The 24332-nt window shown below is 38.6% G+C and overlaps 2 protein-coding genes and 1 pseudogene across 2 annotated transcripts in view; 2 read left to right on the plus strand and 1 right to left on the minus strand.

The window, feature by feature from the left end:
- The window catches only part of LOC124803364 (cilia- and flagella-associated protein 45-like), a 162194-nt gene that overhangs the window by 57076 nt on the left and 80786 nt on the right, over positions 1-24332 (plus strand). The gene's annotated exons all lie outside the window — the stretch shown is intronic.
- Positions 14213-14330, plus strand: LOC124803582 (annotated as a pseudogene).
- Positions 21999-24332, minus strand: part of LOC124802616 (cyclin-H) — an 84583-nt gene continuing 82249 nt past the window's right edge. Inside the window, exon 3 of the mRNA XM_047263502.1 lies at positions 21999-23965. Coding sequence (XP_047119458.1) covers positions 23306-23965 — 660 coding nt within the window. The 3' untranslated portion in view covers positions 21999-23305. The remainder of the gene's footprint in view (positions 23966-24332) is intronic.

A 24332-nucleotide genomic window follows, 5' to 3' on the forward strand; every position in this document is an offset into this window, starting at 1 on the left:
CCATTTATTCAGAAGGAAGAGAGCAGGATTCCACACAGAATATAAATGAAAACCACCATCTCTACCTTTATAAGGCTGCTTGCTAATTTAATTTCAACAGTGTCCTTATTAACACTATCCCAGTTGCTGTTATGGCATGTCATATATTGGTCAGACTATAAGGTCTACGAGGACCACTGTACTGAACATAATCGGCACACACATTTACAATAGCAAAGCAAATCTGTCACTGCAGAACATTGTCTTGGCACTAGTCATCCTATGGAATATAACAACATGGAATATAACAACATGCGCTTCCAGCTATTGCCCAGATAGCACAGTAAGCCAGTTTCAAACTTGTTTCCAGATGTAAAGTTCAAGTATATAAGCTTGATCAAAGCTGGAATATTCAAGCCTGTTAGTTGGATTCAAGCTTGAAACAAACATCAAAGTTGGCAGAGTTCAAGCTATATTTCAAGCTTGACTTATCAAGTTTGGCTCCAGCTGTATCTACACACGTGGAATACAGCCTGGTATTTACAGCTTGTTTTAAGCTATATAATTATTAATCTGAATTTATTGAACCTAATTAATTAAATAAATATCAGAATGGAAATGGTGTGAAAAAAATTATCAAGGCATGTACGTTTAAAATATTTTATTTTCAAAGTGTTTAAAATTGTTTTATTTTAAAATTTAATTATTCTGAAGCCCCTCCGGCCCCAGCACACAGAACAGAGCAGGATCAAATATCGCTGACTTCGCTGGTATAATGATCCTGTAACAGGTAAAAGAAAATGTTAGCCATACCTAAACATAAAAAAATGTAAAAAGTTGAAACTGATCAACCTAAATATAATTTATGCCCCAGATTAGCAAAATAACTTCAAACTCACTGATGTAGTAAGAATCATTAACTAGTATAAACGTCACTGAGTAAGCAGCTGCTTCTGGTGACTTCATTCCAAAGGGTTTTTAAAGTAATTTGAAATAACTTTTTGTTTGAAATTTTGAAAGTAAAGATGACATTTGGGTAACTTCACAACAGTCAACAATCATTAATGCACGTCACAAAGATAAAATGGCCGTAAACCCAGCAGAGTCAGACATTTGGGTAACTTGACAACAGTCAACAATCATTAATGTGCGTCACAAAGATAAAATGGCTGTAAACCCAACAGAGTCAGTGCAAGGCTTATAAATGCTTGTAGCGCTTCCCATGGATGTCTATGGAAGCTATGCTGCGCGCGTGTCTGCTGTACAGCCATCCAAGGAAATTACAGTTTATTTCAAGCTTGGGAAAATTATTTTAATTCAAGCTAAATTTTTACAGCTTGATGTAAACTGTGTAACAGGTTGATTTTTCAATCTTGAATTTTCAACTGAACCTAAACTCAATATCTACCTTGAAATAAGCTGTGTAACAGGTTGATTTTTCAATCTTGAATTTTCAACTGAACCTAAACTCAATATCCACCTTGAAATAAGCTTGAGTGCTAGCTGGGTGGGATAGAATTATTAAGGAATCTGTTGAAAATAAATTAGAAAGTAACTTCATAGATCATGGTTTTTGTTTAAGTTCTGCATAAAATCCTGCTCTCTCCCTTCTTAAAAAACAGAGGGGCAGAATTTATGCTACCTCACCTGTTAATATCAGTGGTTGTTGCCAAAATCACGTGGTTGAATTCCCGTAAGTTATTTGTACTTCATCTTCACAAACTGAAGTTATCTTCCTATGGCTCCATGTTAATAGGCAAGATCAGTATGCCTTATTCATTGCAATCTTGTATTCTGAGCTTTTGAAGAGGAAATAGTCTATTGAAGTGTTCCACACAAAATTTTCATGCAAAATAATGGAAAAGCAATTACTTACCTATAGCAGACAGACGTGTGGTGCATAAAAACAAGCAACACAAAATAGTGTTTACACAAGCTTTTAAGCTCTTGATTTTTCTGTAGTAAAAGTACATACATTCACAAGCATTACAACACAGACCCCCAAAGCACAAGTCTGTGGCCACTGTGAAACTGACTGACCAAGGGTGTGTGTGTGTGTGTGTGTGTGTGTGTGTGTGTGTGTGTGTGTGTGTGCACTTATATTAGAGAAAGAACAAGTGCTTGAAAGTTGGTGTAATATTGTTTTCTGTTGTGTGTTACTATGCACCATACATCAGTCACATTACGTGAGTGGTTGCCTTCCCTTTCTCTTACATGAATATTTATGTGGAACACCCAAGTAGAATATTTCCTCTTTAAAAGCTCAGGTTTCAAGATTGCAATGAATAAAGCATACTGACCTTGCCTATTAACCTGCAGCCATTGGAAGATAAAACTGATGAACTTCAGTTTACAAAAGTGAAGTATAATTACGAGTGCAGTGTGGGTACTGAACTGTCAACAATTTATTTAAAAGCAATTGTGAAATGTGATGATCTTTCTGTTGGTAAAAATTTCACTTTGATCTAATATGTTATGAAGTGAATTAACTACATAATTAAACTTATTATTAGGCTTCCCCAGGAACATGGACCTTATCATGGGGAGGTGGCTTGCATGCCAAAACTGTACAGATAGCTACTTATAGACAGGCCAGGCAAATGCATGGCTTCTGAAGAGGGGCATTAGCCAGTGGTCACACAACAGTCTGGATGATCAACAGATTTGGCCTTGTAACACAACAAAAATGGCCTTGCTGGTATTGCAAACAACTGAAAGAAAGGGGAGACTTACAACTGTTATTTTTTTCACAGGCATGCAGCTCTTCTGTAGGGTTAAATGATGATAGCATCCTCTTGGATAAAATATTCCAGAAGTAAAATAGAAAATAGTCCCCTGTTTGGATTACTGGCTGGAGACTACTCAGGCAAATGTCGCCATCAGGAAAAATGAAACTGGCACTATATGGGTTGGATTGTGGAATGTTAGATCCATTAATTGGGCAGGAAGGTTAGAAAATTTAAAAAGGGAGATGCATTGGTTAAAGTCAGATATAGTGGGAATTACTGAAGTTTGCTAACTTCTTGTCAGGTGAATACACTGTTATAAATACAAAATTGAATTGGGGTAATGCAGGAGTAGGTCTAATGTGAATAAGAAGATAGGAATAATGGTAAGCTGTTATGAGTAACATAATGAACACACTGGAGTAGCCAAGATAGAAACAAAGTCAACACCCACAACTTTACATGCCAACTACTTTCACAGATGATGAAGAGACTGAAGGAATGTACGATGAGATAAAAGAAATTATTCAGATGGTTAAGGAATAGGAAAAGTAATTTTGATGGGATACTGGAATTAAGTAGTAGGAAAAGGAAGTGAAGGAAAAATAGTAGGAGAATACGTACTGGGGTGAAGGAATGAAACAGAAACCCACCTGGTAGAATTTTTAAGAGAGCATAATTTAATCATCACCAACACTTGGTTTAAAACTCATGAGATATGGTTATATACAGTGAAGAGACCTGAAAACACCGGAAGGTTTCAGACTGGTTATATAATGGTGAGAAAGAGATATCAGAACCAGATTTTAAACTATAGGACCTTTCCAGAGTCAGATATGGCCTCTGACCACAATTTATTGGTCATGAACTGTAGATCAAAACTAAATAAACTACCAAAAGGATAGGAAATTTAGGAGACATGACCTGGATAAGTTGAAAGAACCAGGGGTGGTTGGAAGTTTCAGAGGGAGCATTAGGCAGTGATTGATTGAAACAAGGGAAAAGAATACAGTGGCAGATGAATGGATTTCTTTGGGAGATGAAAGAGTGAAGGCAGCGGATGATCACTTAGGGAAAAAGACAAGGTCTGGTAGAAGTCCTTGGGCACCATAGGAGGTATCAAACTTGACTTTGAAAGGAGAAAATATAAAATTAAAGCTTATGAAAGGGAATACAAACATCTAGAAAATGATACTGACAGGAAATGCAAAATGCCCATGCAGGAATGGCTAGAGGACACATGTAAAAATTCATGTAGAAGCATGTATAATTAGGTGAAAGGTAGTTACTACCTAGAGGAAAATTAAAGAGGCCTATGGAGAGTAGACAAGCAGCTATGTGTGCATCATAACACATGGAAAACCAGTACTAAGCAAAGAGGAGAAAGCGGAAAGGTGGAAGGAGCATATAGAGAGCAGATACATGGGAAATGAAGTTGAAGGCAGTATTATAGAAAGAGCGGGCACTGATGACTGTGCAGCTGAGCGCCCCACAAACCTAACATCATCATCATTATAGAAAGGGAGGAAGACATAGATGAAAATGAGACATGGTACTGTGAGAAGAATTTGACAAAGCACTGAAAGACCCAAGTTGAAACAAGGCCCCTGGAGTAGATGACATTCCATCAGAATTACTTATACTCTTGGAGAGTCAGCCATGACAAAGCTATTCCATGTGTTTTGTAAGATATATGTGGGCAAATTACCCCTACACTTCAAGAAGAAAGTTGTTGTTGTTGTGGTCTTCAGTCCTGAGACTGGTTTGATGCAGCTCTCCATGCTACTCTATCCTGTACAAGCTTCATCATCTCCCAGTGCCTACTGCAGCCTACATCCTTCTGAATCTGCTTAGTGTATTCATCTCTTGGTCTCCCTCTACGATTTTTACCCTCCACGCTGCCCTCCAGTACCAAATTGTTGATCCCTTGATGCCTCAGAACATGTCCTACCAACCAATCCCTTCTTCTAGTCAAGTTGTGCCACAAACACCTCTTCTCCTCAATTCTATTCAATACCTCCTCATTAGTTATGTGATCCACCCATCTAATCTTCAGCATTCTTCTGTAGCACCACATTTTGAAAGCTTCTATTCTCTTCTTGTCTAAACTATTTATCGTCCATGTTTCACTTCCATACATGGCTACACTCCATACAAATACTTTCAGAAACGACTTCCTGATACTTAAATCTATACTCGATGTTAACAAATTTCTCTTCTTCAGAAATGCTTTCCTTGCCATTGTCAGTCTACATTTTATATCCTCTCTACTTTGACCATCACCAGTCATTTTGCTCCCCAAATAGCAAAACTCCTTTACTACTTTAAGTGTCTCATTTCCTAATCTAATTCCCTCAGCATCACCCGATTTAATTAGACTACATTCCATTATCATCGTTTTGCTTTTGTTGATGTTCATCTTATACCCTCCTTTCATGACACTGTCCATTCCGTTCAACTACTCTTCCAAGCCCTTTGCTGTCTCTGACAGAATTACAATGTCATTGGCAAACCTCAAAGTTTTTATTTCTTCTCCATGGATTTTAATACCTACTCCATGTTGTGGGTTGGCAAGACAGCCAACCCACTATGAGAGGAAGCCAAAAGGCACGCGTTTTAGCTCACGCAGGCTGGTGTGAGGTCTGGAACAGGTCAAGGAAATGAGACTAACAAAAAACGTACATAGCTGCTGGAATACTTAACTTTAATCCATAATTGGTGAACATCGCTCTTGACGGTACATGTTTTACAGCATCAATAGTAACTGGTAATGGCACCTTGCTAGGTCATAGCAAATGACGTAGCTGAAGGCTATGCTAACTATCGTCTCGGCAAATGAGAGTGTATTTTGTCAGTGAACCATCGCTAGCAAAGTCGGCTGTACAACTGGGGCGAGTGCTAGGAGGTCTCTCTAGACCTGCCGTGTGGCGGCGCTCGGTCTGCAATCACTGATAGTGGTGACACGCGGGTCCGACGTATATTAACGGACCGCGGCCGATTTAAAGGCTACCACCTAGCAAGTGTGGTGTCTGGCGGTGACACCACACTCCGAATTTTTCTTTTGTTTCCTTACTGCTTCCTCAATATACAGATTGAATAGCATCGGGGAGAGGCTACAACCCTGTCTCACTCCCTTCCCAATCATTGCTTCCCTTTCATGTCCCTCGACTCTTATAACTGCCATCTGGTTTCTATACAAATTGTAAATAGCCTTTCGCTCCCTGTATTTCACCCCTGCTACCTTCAAAATTTGAAAGAGAGTATTCCAGTCAACATTGTCAAAAGCTTTCTCTAAGTCTACAAATGCTAGAAACGTAGGTTTGCCTTTCCTTAATCTTTCTTCTAAGATAAGTCGTAGGGTCAGTATTGCCACACGTGTTCCAACATTTCTACAGAATCCAAACTGATCTTCCCCGAGGTCAGCTTCTACCAGTTTTCCATTCGTCTGTAAAGAATTTGCGTTAGTATTTTGCAGCCATGACTTATTAAACTGATAGTTCGGTAATTTTCACATCTGTCAACACCTGCTTTCTTTGGGATTGGAATTACTATATTCTTCTTGAAGTCTGAGGGAATTTTGCCTGTCTCATACATCTTACTCACCAGATGGTAGAGTTTTGTTAGGCCTGGCTCTCCCAAGGCTGTCAGTAGTTCTAATGGCATGCTGTCTACTCCCAGGGCCTTCTTTCGACTTAGGTCTTTCAGTGCTCTGTCAAACTCTTCATGTAGTATCATATCTCCCATTTCATCTTCATCTACCTCCTCTTCCATTTCCATAACATTGTCCTCAAGAACATTGCCCCTTATAGACCCTCTACATACTCCTTCCACCTTTCTGCTTTCTCTTCTTTGCTTAGAACTGGGTTTCCATCTGAGCTCTTGATATTCATGCAAGTGGTTCTCTTTTCTCCAAAGGTCTGTTTAATTTTCCTGTAGGCAGTATCTATCTTACCCCTCATGAGATAAGCCTCTACATCCTTACATTTGTCCTCTAGCCATCCCCGCTTAGCCACTTTGCACTTCCTGTCAATCTCATTTTTGAGACGTTTGTATTCCTTTTTACCTGCTTCACTTACTGCATTTTTGTATTTTCTCCTTTCATCAATTAAATTCAGTATCTCTTCTGTTACCCAAGGATTTCTACTAGCCCTCGTCTTTTTACCTACTTGATCCTCTGCTGCCTTCACAATTTCATTCCTCAAAGCTACCCATTCTTCTTCTACTGTATTTCTTTCCCCCATTCCTGTCAATTGTTCCCTTATGCTCTCCCTGAAACTCTGTACAACCTCTGGTTCTTTCAGTTTATCCAAGTCCCATGTCCTTAAATTCCCACCTTTTTGCAGTTTCTTCATTTTTAATCTACAGTTCATAACCAATAGATTATGGTCAGAGTCCACATCTGCCCCTGAAAATGTCTTACAATTTAAACTCTGGTTCCTAAATCTCTGTCTTACCATTATATAATCTATCTGAAAACTTTTAGTATCTCCAGGGTTCTTCCATGTATACAACCTTCTTTCATGATTCTTGAACCAAGTGTTAGCTATGATTACGTTATGCTCTGTGCAAAATTCTAGCAGGCGGCTTCCTCTTTCATTTCTTAGCCCCAGTCCATATTCACCTGCCATGTTTCCTTCTCTTCCTTTTCCTACTGTCGAATTCCAGTCGCCCATGACTATTAAATTTTTGTCACCCTACACTACCTAAATAATCAATTTCTTCATCATCTGCAGAGCTAGTTGGCATATAAACTTGTACTACTGTAGTAGGCATGGGCTTCATGTCCATCTTGGCCACAATAATGCGTTCACTATGCTGTTTGTAGTAGCTTACCCGCACTCCTATTTTTTTATTCATTGTTAAACCTACTCCTGCATTACCCCTATTTGATTTTGTATTTATAACTCTGTATTCACCTGACCATAAGTCTTGTTCCTCCTGCCACCGAACTTCACTAATTCCCACTATATCTATCCATTTCCCTTTTTAAATTTTCTAACCTACCTGCCCGATTAAGGGATCTGACATTCCACACTACGATCCGTAGAATGCCAGTTTTCTTTCTCTTGATAACGACGTCCTCTTGAGTAGTCCCCACCCGGAGGTCCGAATGGGGGACTATTTTACATCTGGAATATTTTACCCAATAGGACACCATCGTCATTTAATCATACAGTAAAGTTGCATGCCCTCGGGAAAAATTACGGCTGTAGTTTCCCCTTGCTTTCAGCTGTTCGCAGTACCACAACAGCAAGGCCGTTTTCGTTAGTGTTACAGGGCCAGATCAGTCAATCATCCAGACTGTTGCCCCTGCAACTAATGAAAAGGCTGCTGCCCCTCTTCAGGAACCACTCGTTTGTCTGGCCTCTCAACAGATACCCCTGCGTTGTGGTTGCACCTACAGTATGGCTATCTGTATCGTTGAGGCATGCAAGCCTCCCCACCAACGGCAAGGTCCATGGTTCATGGAGTAATAATTCCAATTCCAAAGAAAGCAGATGCTGATAGGTGTGAATATTACCAAACTATCAGTTTAATAGATCATGGCTGCAAAATACTAACACATATTTTTTACAGAAGAATGGAACTGACATTAAGCAAGATCAGTTTGGGTTTTGGAGAAATGTTGGAACATGCGAGTCAATACTGAGCCCATGATTTATTTTAGAAGATAGGTCGAATAAAGGCAAATCTAAGTTAACAGCTTTTGTACATTTAGAAAGGTAACGGGGTGAAAATACAGGGAGCAAAAGGTTATTTACAACTTGTACAGAAACCAGATGGCAGTTATTAAGAGTCAAAGGTTGTAAAAGGGAAGCAGTGGCTGAGAAATGTATGAGACGGTGTTGTAGCTTTTGTCCAATGTTATTCAATCTAGACTCTGAGCAAACAGTAAAGGGAAAAAAATAATTGGAGAAGAAATTCAAGTTCTGAGACAAGAAATAAAGAAATTTTCCCCAAGACATGGAGATTTGTCAATGACACTGTAATTCCGCCAAAGACAGAACGTTGGATGACTTGAAAGAGCATTTGAATGGAGTGGAATATGTCTTGAAGGAAGGATATAAGATAAATATCAACAAAAGAAAAACAAGAGTAATGGAATGCACTTGAATTCAGTCAGGTGCTGTTGACAGAATTAAATATGGAAAAGAGGCACCAAACACAGTAGATGAGTTTAGATGTTTGTGCACTGAGATAACTAATGACTGCTGCAGTAAAGAGGATGTAAAATGTAGATAAGTAATGGCCAAAAAAGTATTTCTTAAGAAGAGCAATTTCTTAAGATTGAATGTAGATTTAAGTGTTAGGAAGTCTTTTCTGAAGGTATTTCTCTGGCATATAGCCTTGTATGGAAGTGAAAGGTGGACAATAAACAGCTCAGACAAGAAGAGAGTAGAAACTTCTTAAATATGGTGCCACAGGAGCTTAAATATGGTGCCACAGGAGATTGCTGAAGATTGGATTGGTAGATTGTGTAACTAATGAGAAAGTAGTGAATAGAACTGGAGAGAAAAACTTGAGGTAAAACTTAGCTAAATGAAAGGACTGGCTAGTAGGGCAATTTATGATATATAAGGGGTCATAAATGTAGTATTGGAGGGACACAGGGGAAGGGGTGGAAGATATAATAAGCAAGTTCAAAAGGATGTAGGCACAGGGTAGAGTAACAGGGAGGGCTGCATCAAACCAGTTTTCAGACTGAAGACCACAACTAAATTAGGCTCTGCCTTATTGCTGATTTGGCATATATTCAACCAGCTACTATGATGACTTGTTTACAAGAATTCTTGAAACACTGACAGAACTGCTCCTTCCATATAAAAACTGCAGATATTAAAATTTTGAGCTGTTAAAATGGAAATCAGGGGTGAGAAGAAAATGTCAAACTTTTTGTGGTATACATTAAAATCACCAAATCTAAATCACATAAACAATGAACTCAACAAGCAGGCAGAATGGCTGGATAACATAATCTACAATTTTCAGTTAATAGAAGCTGGATTTAATGTAATTAAATTAGGGATTTCTGGTAATGAAGCACTGTGGCTCAGGACATCTCTAATCAACAGAACATACAGTGGAAAGTGGTATTACTGAACAGATAACCTAAAATAATCATTTAAATGTAGTGAATTAGAAGAAATTAGTCATAAATATGAGACAGAATTGCAGGGCAGTACTTATCAACACGAGGCAAAATGTTTAGTACTGCTGATAAAAACACATAAAAGTAAAAGTGTGTGATATTATTCCAGCATGTTCTGAAGACAAAATTTTAGATTTCTAATATTTAAATCAAGTTAACAATCTTTGCTATATTTTGAAACCTTGTCAAGACCTGATTGAATGTTGTTGCAGGTTTTTTTTTTACAGATAATATTTCTTTATAGAACAATACCATCTGCAAAAAATCTTTGTATGTCCATCCTTGTAATGGATGGTCACAGGACTTTGGCTGTTCAATATGAAATGAAAATTAAAACACCTGCAATCATCTCTTTTACATGTAATTTATTGAAGCAACCAGTTTTGATGTTGAATTACACCATCTTCAGGCCTATGTAAAAAATAACAACAACAACACACTTACGTGAGCAAAAATAGTAGTAAAAGGCTGATATAAAAATTGAGAGATCAGTAATATCCTAGGGAATTTACAGTAATTATTTACCAGCAGCCAAAATGTACAGGATGTTACATCAGTGTTAGTGTACTATGTCGCATACTTAATAAAATCAAAAACGTAATACAAAAAAAAAACAGCACATCTACATCTACATCTACGTCCATACTCCGCAAGCCACCTGACGGTGTGTGGCGGAGGGTACCTTCAGTACCTCTATCGGTTCTCCCTTCTATTCCAGTCTCGTATTGTTCGTGGAAAGAAGGACTGTCGGTATGCCTCTGTGTGGGCTCTAATCTCTCTGGTTTTATCCTCATGGTCTCTTCGCGAGATATACGTAGGAGGGAGCAATATACTGCTTGACTCTTCGGTGAAGGTATGTTCTCGAAACTTCAATAAAAGCCCGTACCGAGCTACTGAGCGTCTCTCCTGCAAAGTCTTCCACTGGAGTTTATCTATCATCTCCGTAACGCTTTCGTGATTACTAAATGATCCTGTAACGAAGCGCGCTGCTCTCCGTTGGATCTTCTCTATCTCTTCTATCAACCCTATCTGGTACGGATCCCACACTGCTGAGCAGTATTCAAGCAGTGGGCGAACAAGCGTACTGTAACCTACTTCCTTTGTTTTCGGATTGCATTTCCTTAGGATTCTTCCAATGAATCTCAGTCTGGCATCTGCTTTACCGACGATCAACATTATATGATCATTCCATTTTAAATCACTCCTAATGCGTACTCTCAGATAATTTATGGTATTAACTGCTTCCAGTTGCTGATCTGCTATTTTGTAGCTAAATGATAAAGGATCTATCTTTCTGTATATTCGCAGCACATTACACTTGTCTACATTGAGATTCAATTGCCATTCCCTGCACCATGCGTCAATTCGCTGCAGATCCTCCTGCATTTCAATACAATTTTCCATTGTTACAACCTCTCGGCACACCACAGCATCATCTGCAAAAAGCCTCAGTGAACTTCCGATGTCATCCACCAGGTCATTTATGTATATTGTGAATAGCACGACATAGTAAATTACCATTAAGCAAACAGTAGTAAAATATAATATAAGAGATAGGTACAAACAAAATAAATCAATATGTGGATGATACATGGGTAAGTGGACGGTAGTTAGGTGACACAATGGATTGCAGAAAAGTGTACAGGAATATCTTTAGACTACAGCAGGTATATGAAAAGGTATATTAATTGAAATCAGAAAGCAAGGAAACCAAAGAAATGCACATCTGTATGACAAGTAGTCCTTACAAGGGACAAGTAAGGTGATAGTGTCAACTATCATCAGGGAATCTGATATAGTCAAAGTGGTTAAAATGAATATGTAAATATACAGGGTGGTCCATTGATCGTGACTGGGCCAAATATCTCACAAAATAAGCGTCAAACGAAAAAACTACAAAGAACGAAACTTGTCTAGCTTTAAGGGGGAAGCCAGATGGCACTATGGTTGGCCTGCTAGATGGCGTTGCCATAGGTCAAATGGATGTCAACTGAGTTTTTTAAAATAGGAACCCCTATTTCTTGTAGCATATTCGTGTAGTATGTAAACAAATATGAATGTTTTAATTGGACCACTTTTTTAGCTTTGTGATACATGGCACTGTAATAGTCACAAACATATGGCTCACAATTTTAGACGAACAGTTGGTAACAGGTAGGTTTTTTTAAAATACAGAACATAGATACATTTGAACATTTTATTTCGGTTGTTCCAATATCATACATGTACCTTTGTGAACTTATCATTTCTGAGATCGCATGCTGTTACAGTGTCATTACCTGTAAATACCACATTAATGCAATAAATGATCAAAAAGATGTCTGTCAACCTCAATGCATTTGGCAATACGTGTAACGACATTCCTCTCAACAGCGAGTATTTCACCTTCCGTAATGTTCACACATGCATTGACAATGCCCTGATGCATGTTGTCAGGTGTTGTCGGTGGATCACAATAGCAAATATCCTTCAACTTTCCCCACAGAAAGAAATTCGGGGACATCAGATCCGGTGAACGTGTGGGCCATGGTATGGTGCTTCGACGACCAATCCACGTCATGAAATATGCTATTCAGTACCGCTTCAACCACACGCGAGCTATGTGCCGGACATCCATCTTGTTGGAAGTACATCGCCATTCTGTCATGCAGTGAAACATATTGTAGTAACATCGGTAGAACATTACGTAGGAAATCAGAATATATTGCACCGTTTAGATTGCCACCGATAAAATGGGGGCCAATTATCCTTCCTCCCATAATGCTGCACCATAAATTAACCCGCCAAGGTCACTGATGTTCCACTTGTTGCAGCCATCGTGAATTTTCCATTGCCCAATAGTGCATATTATGCCGGTTTACATTACCACTGTTGGTGAATGATGCTTCGTCGCTAAATAGAATGCGTGCAAAAAATCTGTCATTGTCCCATAATCTCTCTTGTGCCCTGTGAGAGAACTGTACATGACGTTCAAAGTCGTCGCCAAGAAACTCCTGGTGCAAAGAAATATGGTACGGGTGCAATCGATGTTGCTGTAGCATTCTCAACAGCGACGTTTTTGAGATTCCTGATTCTCATGCAATTTGTCTGCTACTGTTGTGCGGATTAGCTGTGACAGCAGCTAAAACACCTACTTGGGCATCATAATTTGTTGCAGGTTGTGGTTGACGTTTTATGTGTGGCTGAACACTTCCTGTTTCCTTAAATAACGTAACTATCCGGTGAATGGTCCGGACACTTGGATGATGTCGTCCAGGATACCGAGCAGCATACATAGCACACACCCGTTGGGCATTTTGATCACAATAGCCATACATCAACACAATATCAACCTTTCCTGCAATTGGGAAATGGTCCATTTTAACACGGGTAATGTATCACAAAGCAAATACCGTCCGCGCTGGCGGAATGTTATGTGATACCATGTACTTCTACGTTTGTGACTATTACAGTGCCATCTATCTCAAAGCTAAAAAAGTGGTCCAACTAAAACATTCATATTTCTTTACGCACTATACGAATATGTAATAAAAATGGGGGTTCCCTTTAAAAAATGCAGTTGATATCCGTTTGACCTATGGCAGCGCCATCCAGCGGGCCAACCATAGCGCCATCTGGTTTGCCTCATCAGGCTAGACGAGTTTCATTCTTTGTAGTTTTTTCGTTTGATGCTTATTTCGTGAGATATTTGGCCCGGTCACTATCAATGGACTACCCTGTATATCTATATGTTGTGTAGTAAATACAAAATTTTGAGTTAGGGTACATCATGACTGTAATGAGGGCAAATCAGTCTATAATTTGTATCCAGAAATGTGCCAATGAACAGCACGGAAGTACTGTAACAAATATGGCTGAAAAGATCACGTTTAGAATTGTGTTTTGGATGGCTAGTTTTGCTGCTCGGTTCCTGTGTGAGTTAGGAACTTGAGGTAAAAAGTGTTTGGTTTAGCCTGCACCATTGGCCATTTGTGTAGCCTTTTGAACATCTGTTTTACAGCAGCTACGTTACAGTATACTAAGCAAGGTTTGAACAGTGAACTGGTGCTGGCACTATGACAAATTGATTAATTCTTTCTGAAAAAGATTTTTATTAAGCTGAAATTACAGGTCAGCTAATGGCACCATTGGTATGTGCACCATTCGGGTTTTATGTGCAAAAACATTCAACATTGTTTGGATTTTACTTGCAAAACAGTCATCTTTAAATAACTTCAGATTGGAGCGAGACCGAAGGTTCAAATTTGTTCCAACAAGTACATCACTTAAATTTGTACAAATTGATTCAAACTTTGCACAAAGGTAGACAAAGGGTTAGAGTTAAAAAGAAATTTTTTTAACCAATAATCCTTATCTAGCCAATGGCCTTGCCACAGTGGTAACACTGGTTCCCATCAGATCACCAAAGTTAAGTGCTGTTGGGCTGGGCTAGCATTCGGATGGGTGACCATTCGGTCTGCCGAGCACTGTTGGCAAACGGGGTGCACTCAGCCCTTGTGAGGCAAACTGAGGAGCTACTTGATTGAGAAGTCGTGGCTCCGATCTTGGAAACTAACATATGGCTCAAAGAGCAGTGTGCTGACCACATGCCCCTCCATATCCGCATCCAGTGATGCCTATGAGGTGAAGGTGACATGGTGGCTGTCAGTACCTTGGGTCTTCATGGCCTGTTCGGGAGGAATTTAGTTTAGTTTTAATAATCCTTATTTGTTGTTGGGATAAGATGGTTTAAAGTCGAGCTAAATGTAGGACAAAAAATTTGGTCTTACGTGAATGGAATGTGTGAAAACAGTTTAAACTGAAGCAAATAAATAAAAAAGGTATTCTTATGATAAAACAGAAAACTCGTTTTCAAAAATCTACCTTCATTCAGCTCTTATATGCAAAAAACATGTTTTTGTGAGATTTTTTTCCCTAGATGGCCCTTCTTTGTTTCCCACTTGTATGAATCTGTCCAAATATCATAAGAAGGTGGACAAATACTAGTAATGGTAGTTCTGTTGTTTTGTGAAAGCTTCATCCATTGTCATGATACAAGCAACATGGTTTGAACAATAGTAAAAAAACCTATACTGGACCAGTTCTTACCCGAGTCAACAAAAATTTATATCAGTTGCCAAGCTATGGCAGTCTAATGTCAAAATTACAGTAGAGTAAAAATTTGGAACCAGAATCAAAAATACTACTATCACAACACAAAAAAAGATGAATATGTTGTGGGTAGAGTTAGGGATGTAAAAGAAGATAACTTGTTTCTCAATTTATTTGGCAGCTTCAAAGACATTTAAATCAAAAGATCTTGAGATCTTCATGTTTTTTTACTGGTTAACCCTACTTCCCCAGTACAATGAGCTCTCTTATACCCACCCTCTATTAGGTGTATGGCAAGGCATGTAAGAACAAATAGACACAAACTTGTGTGCTTCTAGAGAGTGGGATGCATTTACAAAAGGAAGTACTGAGAATAGTGAAGGATGCTTCACACCAGGCAATGGCATCAGCTGGGAGGATCTGCTGTGGTCGGTTGCAGCCTCAGAGCAGCCACTGTGATAATAAAGAACATGAACAGCAGAGATCACAACACACTCCATGGTGCACACATGGAGCCATCGGTCAATGACTCCATCTAAACTTGTGCCTAGTCCTATCAAGTTAGCAAAAGTTTTAAAAACGTGTAAGATATACAGTTATAGCTTAAAGGTAAGGACAATCTACAGATTGGTTTCAATACCACAGTGCTTTGTTAGGTGTGGTTCTGTCAGATGTGGTATGCCATTACCTTCTTCTGGTGTTTGAACTGACTCACCCAAACTGTTATAAGGGGACAAAGTTCAATGTTGAATCCAAACCATGGTGCAACTTGGTATTTTTTACATTAATATTACCAGAGGGTAAATGAGTGATGAGTGACATGAAAGTTCTGGGACTGACAGGAGACCAAACCCAAGACCTTGGATCTGTAGTATTGCATTTTATCACTGAGCCACATAGTGTAAGATCTGTAGCCAGCAGAATTACCACATTTTTTGTGAGCTGACAAACTACGTAATCTCCTTAGGTGTTATAGACTAATGGTCTTGCCTCAGTGCTGGGCAACCATCTGGGTCTGTTCGGTGCTGTTGGTAAGCAGGATGCCTTCAGCCCTTGTGAGGTCAGTTGAGGGGCTACTTGAGTGAAAAGTAGCCGCTCTGGTCACGAAGACTGACAACAGCTGGGAGAGTGGTGTGCTGACCACATGCTACTCCACATCCGCATCCAGTGACGCCTGTGGGCCGATGATGACACGACAGTTGGTCAGCACCGTTGGGCATTCAAGGCGTGTTTGGACTGAGTTTAGGAGTTATACATCAAAAATTAATATCTGTTGGCAGTGTATACAGTGCCTAGATAAAGTATTACTCTGCAAAGTGAACGGTAGACGTGGGCACAGTGATAACCAACTTGATCAAGTATGGAAGGTCATCATGGAAAATGCCTTCATGAGCAAACACAATTCACTAAGTTAACTAACAATAAGAAGGAGTGACAGAGTTGATGCAAAAGGTGAAGAAATGTGCAAGAAAAATGTTAAAGTAAGTCTGTGGTGTCTATGTCAGGAAGGACACAGGTACCTCCCCCAAAGAAAAAGAAGCAAAATGCATACAATAACTACCACAATGACAATATGGAATATTATGTTAGCAGGTAGCAATTACGAGGTATTGCAAGCAATACAAAGAAATACAACCTCTGAGAAGACTTCACAGAATATCATGCAGAATGTGCCTTCAGAGTTAATGATGTGAAAGAAAAATCTGCATAAATGAATTAGAGTCCTCAAACCCAGCTCACATAATTTACCTTTCTGAACATCATGTGACCACTGGTATGGAACTTTTAAGTGATACAGGATTTGCGTTAGCATCTCACTTTTGTAGAGCAGAAATTGAGACAGAAGGAGCTGCCACATTGATCAGGAACTGTCATAAAGTTAAGAACATAGACATTCATAAATTTTGCCTAGAACAGCATATGGAAGCATGTGCAACAGAAGTAGAATTTCATAAAAAAGTCCTTCATAACATTAAGAGTATATCGAGCACCTACAGGTAACTTTTGTTCCTAAACCACCCTGAAGCTGTACGGGCCCATTTAACAACCAAAACAAAGAAATAGTGGTTGCTGGTAACTTCAATGTAGATTTCCTTAAAGACTCACCCAATAAGAACTTATTTGAGCTAGTAACATTATCATTCAACTTAATTCTCATTGTAAAGTTTCCAACAAGGGTAGCCAATTGCTGACAAACAGCCATTGATAATATCTTTATAGAAAAGTCCAATGAACAAAATTATATTACAAAACCAATAGTCAATGGCCTGTCAGGCCATGACATGCAGTTCCTTCTGTTAAATGTTAATACTGAACAGGATATAAAATCTGTTAAATCGGAACTCAAGAGGGTAATCAATATGCCAAAAATTGATTATTTTAGGACACTCCTCAGAGACATTCACTGGAGTGATGTTTACAGTGCTCATGGCATGAATGAAAAATATAACACTTTTGCCAATAAAGTGCTTATCTCATTTGAACCCTGTTTTCCCCCAAAACTAACCAAGGTTAAAGCAAAGTCTACAAAGAAGCCATGGATCACTCAAGGAATAGAGGTATCTTGTAAAAGAAAAAGAAACCAGTATCTGTCAACCCAAAACAGTTTGGATGTTGATGCTTTAGCATATTACAAGAACCACTGCAAAATATTAAAGACTGCAATACTGACATCAAAGCAAATATATTACAAGGAAAAGATAGTCCAGCCAGATACCAAAATAAAGACAATATGGGAGGAGACCGGTAGAACCAGACACGAAGAGGGGCAGATAGCATTAAGAGTAAATGATACATTGGTGACAGATGTGTATAGTGTTCCAGAACTTCTTAACATTTTATAACTGTTACTGAAAAGATGGGGTTGTCAGGTTCTGTAGATGCTGCCATGGGGTACCTCAGACCAGACATTTCAAGTAATTTCCATATCATGAATTTGACCCTCACTACCCCAGCAGAAGTAATGTCCACCATAAAATCTTTAAAATCAAGTGGGTATGATGAAATATCAACAAAGTTAATTAAAGAATGTGATTCTGAGTTAAGTAACATATTAAGCTATCTGTGTAACCAGTCGTTTATCAGTGGAATATTTCCTGAATGGTTGAAATATGCTGAAGTTAAGCCACTGTTTAACAAGGGTGATAAAGAAATATTGCCAAATAACCATCCAATTTCACTTTTGCCAGAATTCTCAAAATTTTTATAAAAGGTAATGTACAATCGGCTTTATAGGTAATGTACAATCGGCTTTATAACCATCTTATCAGAAATGATATACTGTCAAAGTTGCAGTTCGGATTTCTAAAGTGTTCTGATATTGAGAAGGCTATCTACACTTACAGTGAAAATGTACTTAATTCATTAGACAAAAAATTGCAGGCAACTGGTATATTTTGTCAAAGGCATTTGACTGTGTAAATCACAATAACCTTTTAAGTAAATTAGAATATTGTTGTGTAACATGAAACGCTGCAAAATGGTTCAAATCTTATATCTCTGGCAGGAAACAAAGGGTGTTATTAGGAAAAGGGCATGTATTAAGCAATCAGGCATTGTCCAACTGGGGACTAATTACATGTCGGGTCCCACAAGGTTCCATCTTAGGGCTATTACTTTTTCTTATGTACATCAATGACCTTTCATCAGTAACATTATCAGATGCCATATTTGTTTTGTTTGCCGATGATACAAACGTTGCAATAAATAGCAAATCAAGTGTAGTCTTAGAAAGATCGTGTAATAAAATATTTGTAGAAATTAATCACTGGTTCGTAGCCAATTCTTTGTCACTAAACTTTGGAAAAAAAACCTTACATGCAGTTCAGAACTTGTAAGGGGTGTCCCAAGAGTACATGCCTAACATGTGATGACAAGCAGATAGAAGAAGTGGACAGTGTTAAATTCTTGGGATTACAGCTTGATAATAAATTCAACTGGGAGGAGCACACCACAGAATTGCTGAAGCGTCTGAATAAATCTCTACTTGTAATGCGAATTCTGTCAGACATAGGGGATATAAAAATGAAAAAGCTGGCATACTATGCTTTACTTTCACTCCATAATGCCATATGGTATTTTTTTTAGGGTAATTCATCAAGCCAAGCTAAAGTTTTCCAGGCACAAAAACGTGCAATAAGAGTTATATGTGGTGTGAACTCAAGAACATCCTGCAGTGGCCTGTTTAGGAAACTTGTGATACTAACTACTGCTTCCCAATATCTTTACTTCTTAATGAAATTTGTCGTTAAAAATATATCACTTTTGGGGGGCAACCTAACTTCTGTACCGTTGCAGTGCAGTAATGTGTGCATTGTACACTCATGCTCATAAATTAAGGATAATTGCAGAATGTGGTGCCATACAACATGGCACTACACAAAACTGGCGCTAATAGCATAGGCACATAGGGGAACACACGACACAGATCTGTACGTCCACGGTATTGGTGATAAGTTGAGAAAACTGTCCCGAAACCCATGTGCTACAAAATGCCACTGTTTCCTGTGCATGTACCCTGACATCAATATGGGATATGATTACTATGCACATGTACACAGGCCACACAACGGGTTGGCATACTCTGGATCAGGTGGTTGAGCAGCTGCTGGGGTATAGCCTCCCATTCTTGCACCAGTGCCTGTCGAAGCTCCTGAAGTGTCCTAGGGGTTTGAAGACATGCAGCGATACATTGACCGAGAGCATCCCAGATGTGCTCGATGTGATTTAGGTCTGGAGAACAGGCAGGTCACTCCATTCGCATGATATCTTCTGTTTCAAGGTACTCCTCCACAATGGAAGCTCAGTGGAGCCACGCATTATCATCCATCAGGACGAAGGTGGGACCCACTGCACCCCTGAAAAGGCAGACATACTGGTACGAAATGACGCTCCGATACAACTGACTTGTTACAGTTTATCTGTCAAAGACATGTGTACGTGCACCAATCATAATCCCACCTCACACCATCAGACCAAGACCTCCATACAGGTCCCTTTCAAGGGCATTAAGGGATTGGTATCTGGTTCCTGGTACACGCCAGACGGAAACCCAGCAAGAATCACTGTTCAGACTATACGTGGACTCGTCCGTGAACATAACCTGGAACCACTGTGCAAGTGACCATGTTCTGTGTTCTTGACACCAGGCTTTATGGGCTCTCCTGTGACCAGGGGTCAGTGGAATGCATCTCACAAGCCTCCGGACGAATAAACCCAGTCAGTTCAGTCGTCTGTAGACTGTGTGTCTGGAGACAACTGTTGCAGTGGCTGCAGTAAGGTCCCGAGCAAGGCTACCTGCAATACTCCGTAGCAGTCTGTGGGCACTGATGGTGAGATATCAGTCTTTTTGTGGTGTTGTGCACTGTGGACGTGCCGTATTGTAGTACCTGGACACGCTTCCTGTCTGCTGGAATCATTGCCATAATCTTGAGATCACACTTTGTGGCACACGCAGGGCCCATGCTATGACCTGCTGTGTTTGACCAGCCTCCAGTCGCCCTAGTATTCTATCCCTCATAACGTCCTCAATTAGTGTTCTATGAGCCATTTTCAACACACAGTTACCATTAGCATGTCTGAAAATGTCTGCACACCTACCTGCTGCACCATACTCTGACATGCACCACGCATCTGTGTATATGGACTGCTGCCAGCGCCACCGTGCGAGAACCGAGGTCAAATGCACCGCATGGTCATACCTCGAGGTGATTTAAACCCACAAACTGCCCACCAGAGCATTGTTTCACCATATATCAGCATTATCCTTAAAGTATGAGCATTAGTGTAGATAAGTATTGTAGTAGTTCTATTATATGTTTATTACCTTATAAATAAAAACAACTTTTTTTTTTTAAATTCAGTGAATTAATGCAATCTTAGTAAATGAGTTTTTTAAAATGATCCATTCATATAGTGTTCATTTAAACAAAAAACAGCCAAGTCACAGCACTGTATGGTCGCAATGTTTTGACGAGTTCCTTACTTTTCATTTTCACCTTGACGAGTTTCCTACTCATCATTTTTGCCTGAAGACGAAGAGTAGGAAACTCTTCGAAACACTGCAACAACACAACACTACAACTTGTCTGATACAGTGAGATTTCACAATGAAATTTGATGAGAAAACCTGCAACACATATAGGTAGGGACTGGCTGATTGCACCGACTGAGCTTTCATTCACAGTCATTAACAAAACTTACAACAGCCACATGGTGATATACGACCCTTTGTTTTGAATATAATGACTGCATGGTAGGTAGTGTACACTGGCTGATAGTAAGACACTAAAGTGCAATTCTTCTGAGTAGAGAAGTAGTATATCGATTGACAGCAAATTCTAAAAATGTTCTGCCTTCAGTGATGCATCTCAGATTTGAAACTTTTATATCAGAGTTTATTATGACCATGTAAATTTTTGCTGGATGAAGGGAGCAGTGTCAAAGGAAAATGAGAAGGCACAACTGTACTGGTTGACATGCATCTCCAGCTTTCCAGAGGAAGAACAAAATACAAACGATGTGGTGATTTTTACATTTACTAAAGCTTATCTTCTGGTAATTTTTTTTCTGACCACCACTTCTCTGTAATATTCCTATCCCAAAGGAGCTTATTCAAACCTTTTATATGTCCCTCCTGTAAGGTTGGTCTTTGTTAGGCATTTTTCCACTCTTAAAATGACTATTTTCCTTTGCAGTACATGATTTACTACTTTGTATTTTGATTTTCTGTTGATCTACTAAGTCTCTTTGGCTGTCAGTCTCAAATTGAGTTGTATATGTACTTGTAATTCACGCTTTTTTATTCTGTTAGTGAAATAATTATTTTCTGTGTTTGTATGCACCCCTCAAGACATTTTTTTATTTTTTATAAGCATACGTAAACACTTTAGTTTGCCTTTCTGATTTGCAAACTGCTCATACTGTCTTTTAAAAAGAAAACAGCTTTGAAATAACGACACCATCAGTTGGCTTTTGTTATAATGTGAAACAGTGAGAACCGTCCAAATAAGTTGATACAGAAAACAAATCAAAATATATAAACCACTGATTTATTTTACACCTTCAGTAATACATTAAAAGCTGATGAAAATGGTAAAGTACTCAAACATTTGAGTAATAAATAATTATTTACATTACTTTCAAACTCTTTTCCAATCCTAACATAAATCAGGCAATAACCTAATGTCCCTTCAGGTACTTAAACCGCACTGGCTATGAATGCATGCTCTTAAGAAAAAGACAGCCGATACCAACATCTTTTGATTCATGTTGATGTTAATCATTGGCAACTTTTTATTTTGGTAACTACAGTCTAATTATTTTTATTTAAGAGTAATATTTTCTGTTTGTTTGCTTGTCGACAGTCTCAGTTTAGGTGTATACATTTATGAAAAGAAATATCTTCAGCCTTTTAAAAATCATGTATTCATTTCAAAGTATCACAATACTGAAACAACTGGAACTTATGCAGTATGAGCTTCTACTGTTTAACAGCCTTATGTTGTTATACAAATTTACATAAACTAAAACTAAAAGCTACTTCTTTTCTCACAAAAGCATCATATTTCTGCATATTGTCCAATTAAAAGAAAAATAAACATGTTTTGGAATGTAATGGAAACAATAAAGAATACACAAATTGTTTCAGTCTCAAATCTGGCTTATGAATATATGCTGATTTGTGCAGGTATTTTATCTGTTAGTAGTCGAGATAAGTCACATCTGCAAATAATTTAGTTTCAACAGTTATTGTCTGTTAAAAATACTGAACAATTTGTGTATTTAGCAATATCTCATTTTTAATGTGACAAGAAAACAGTGTAAATGTTATGCCATTAGCATGTTCATCTCTCTCTCTCTCTCTCTCTCTCTCTCTCTCTCTCTCTCTCTCTCTCTCTGAATACATATTTACCATGAAGATGACATTTTGTCCAAGGTATATTGATTTAACAGTTTCATATAAAACTTTTGGTACAAATTTATGTAACCAAATTTGATTACAATCCTAAAAGACTATTTTAATTACTGCACACACACACAGTCTGAGACAAGGCACTTTTTATTTATTTGAATTATAATACTTGTAGCAATGCAGATGGAATAATACACATATGGTACATCTTGTGTGTATGACAAAATGATTTGAAAACTGTGAAATAAGATATATTAAGTATTTTTACCAGCTATCATATGCATCAGTGATGTCGTGCACACAAACATGAATAAAGATTGTAGCCACGTTTATTACAAAAATATACCTGCAGCAGAACATAAAAACAACAAAAATTTACACTTGCATAAAAATAAGTATCTGGTTGCATAAAAACATGTATTAATAAATAAAAAAGGAAGCTAGTCATTAAGCTGCAGGTGAATGCACTTTTGAGACACCCAAAAGTGCCTCATCATTTGCTGATTGATCACGGATCATTTTGGTGTACAGGTACCGTTCGTCATCATCGTCATCTTCATCAATCATGTCCAACATTCTTTTCTTGTACACATAACTATCAGGATTATGGGCTTGATTTCTACACTTTTCTAACTTCTTCTCCAACATACGCATCTGATCTTTTGGTGGTAATTCAATACACTTGATCAAAGAACGGATACACCTGACAGCTTCAATAAGACCCGAAAGGTGCTCCCTACCAGATGGGCCAATCAAAATATCCATTACGTATGAATCTAGATTCTCATTGATTTTGCTTGCAGCATGGAGTATCGCAGCTAGAGCAATTTGTGATGGCGAGTACAGGAGGATAGCATCAGTCAGGTACACACGCTCCAACATTTCCTCAATTCCTGGTCTCAGTCTCTCTGGGTCACGTAGACTACCACGAGATTTAATGTCCACAAGCAGGCCTTCCACAGGTCGGAATGGATGATGAACAGTTAAGTTATAGTTAAGATGTAGCATCAACAGCAATTCATTGTTTAGGATTATCTCGGCAGCCTTTTCACGATCTCCTTTAATATTTGACACAAACTGTGCCATTGACACGTTGAATTCTTCTACCTGAAAGACATTCAACACATGAATGTTATTTAATTTGGTTCAACTTAAAAACAATATGGATACCAGTTCTCACAACATTTACTGAATTATTAAAACATAAACCTGTTGCAGCAAATAACAAAAAATTAACACTAGGGGATTTAGCTAAACAGCTTCCTACTAGGGCATATTTTACAGCATGGAAGGAAAAAGAATAAATACCTTGAATAACCTGGCAAAAACAACTAATAGAATAAAGAAAGAAGATGCTGACTACATACAGATTCCCATACTGCATTTCACAGCACAGTTACCTTTTAAACTAATGAGGAAGGAGCACTTATGGTCTTCCCCAGAACAACACAAGTACCATACAGTAACACTTAAT

The sequence above is a fragment of the Schistocerca piceifrons genome, chromosome 6, assembly GCF_021461385.2.
Source record: "Schistocerca piceifrons isolate TAMUIC-IGC-003096 chromosome 6, iqSchPice1.1, whole genome shotgun sequence".
Taxonomy (NCBI): Eukaryota; Metazoa; Arthropoda; class Insecta; order Orthoptera; family Acrididae; genus Schistocerca; species Schistocerca piceifrons.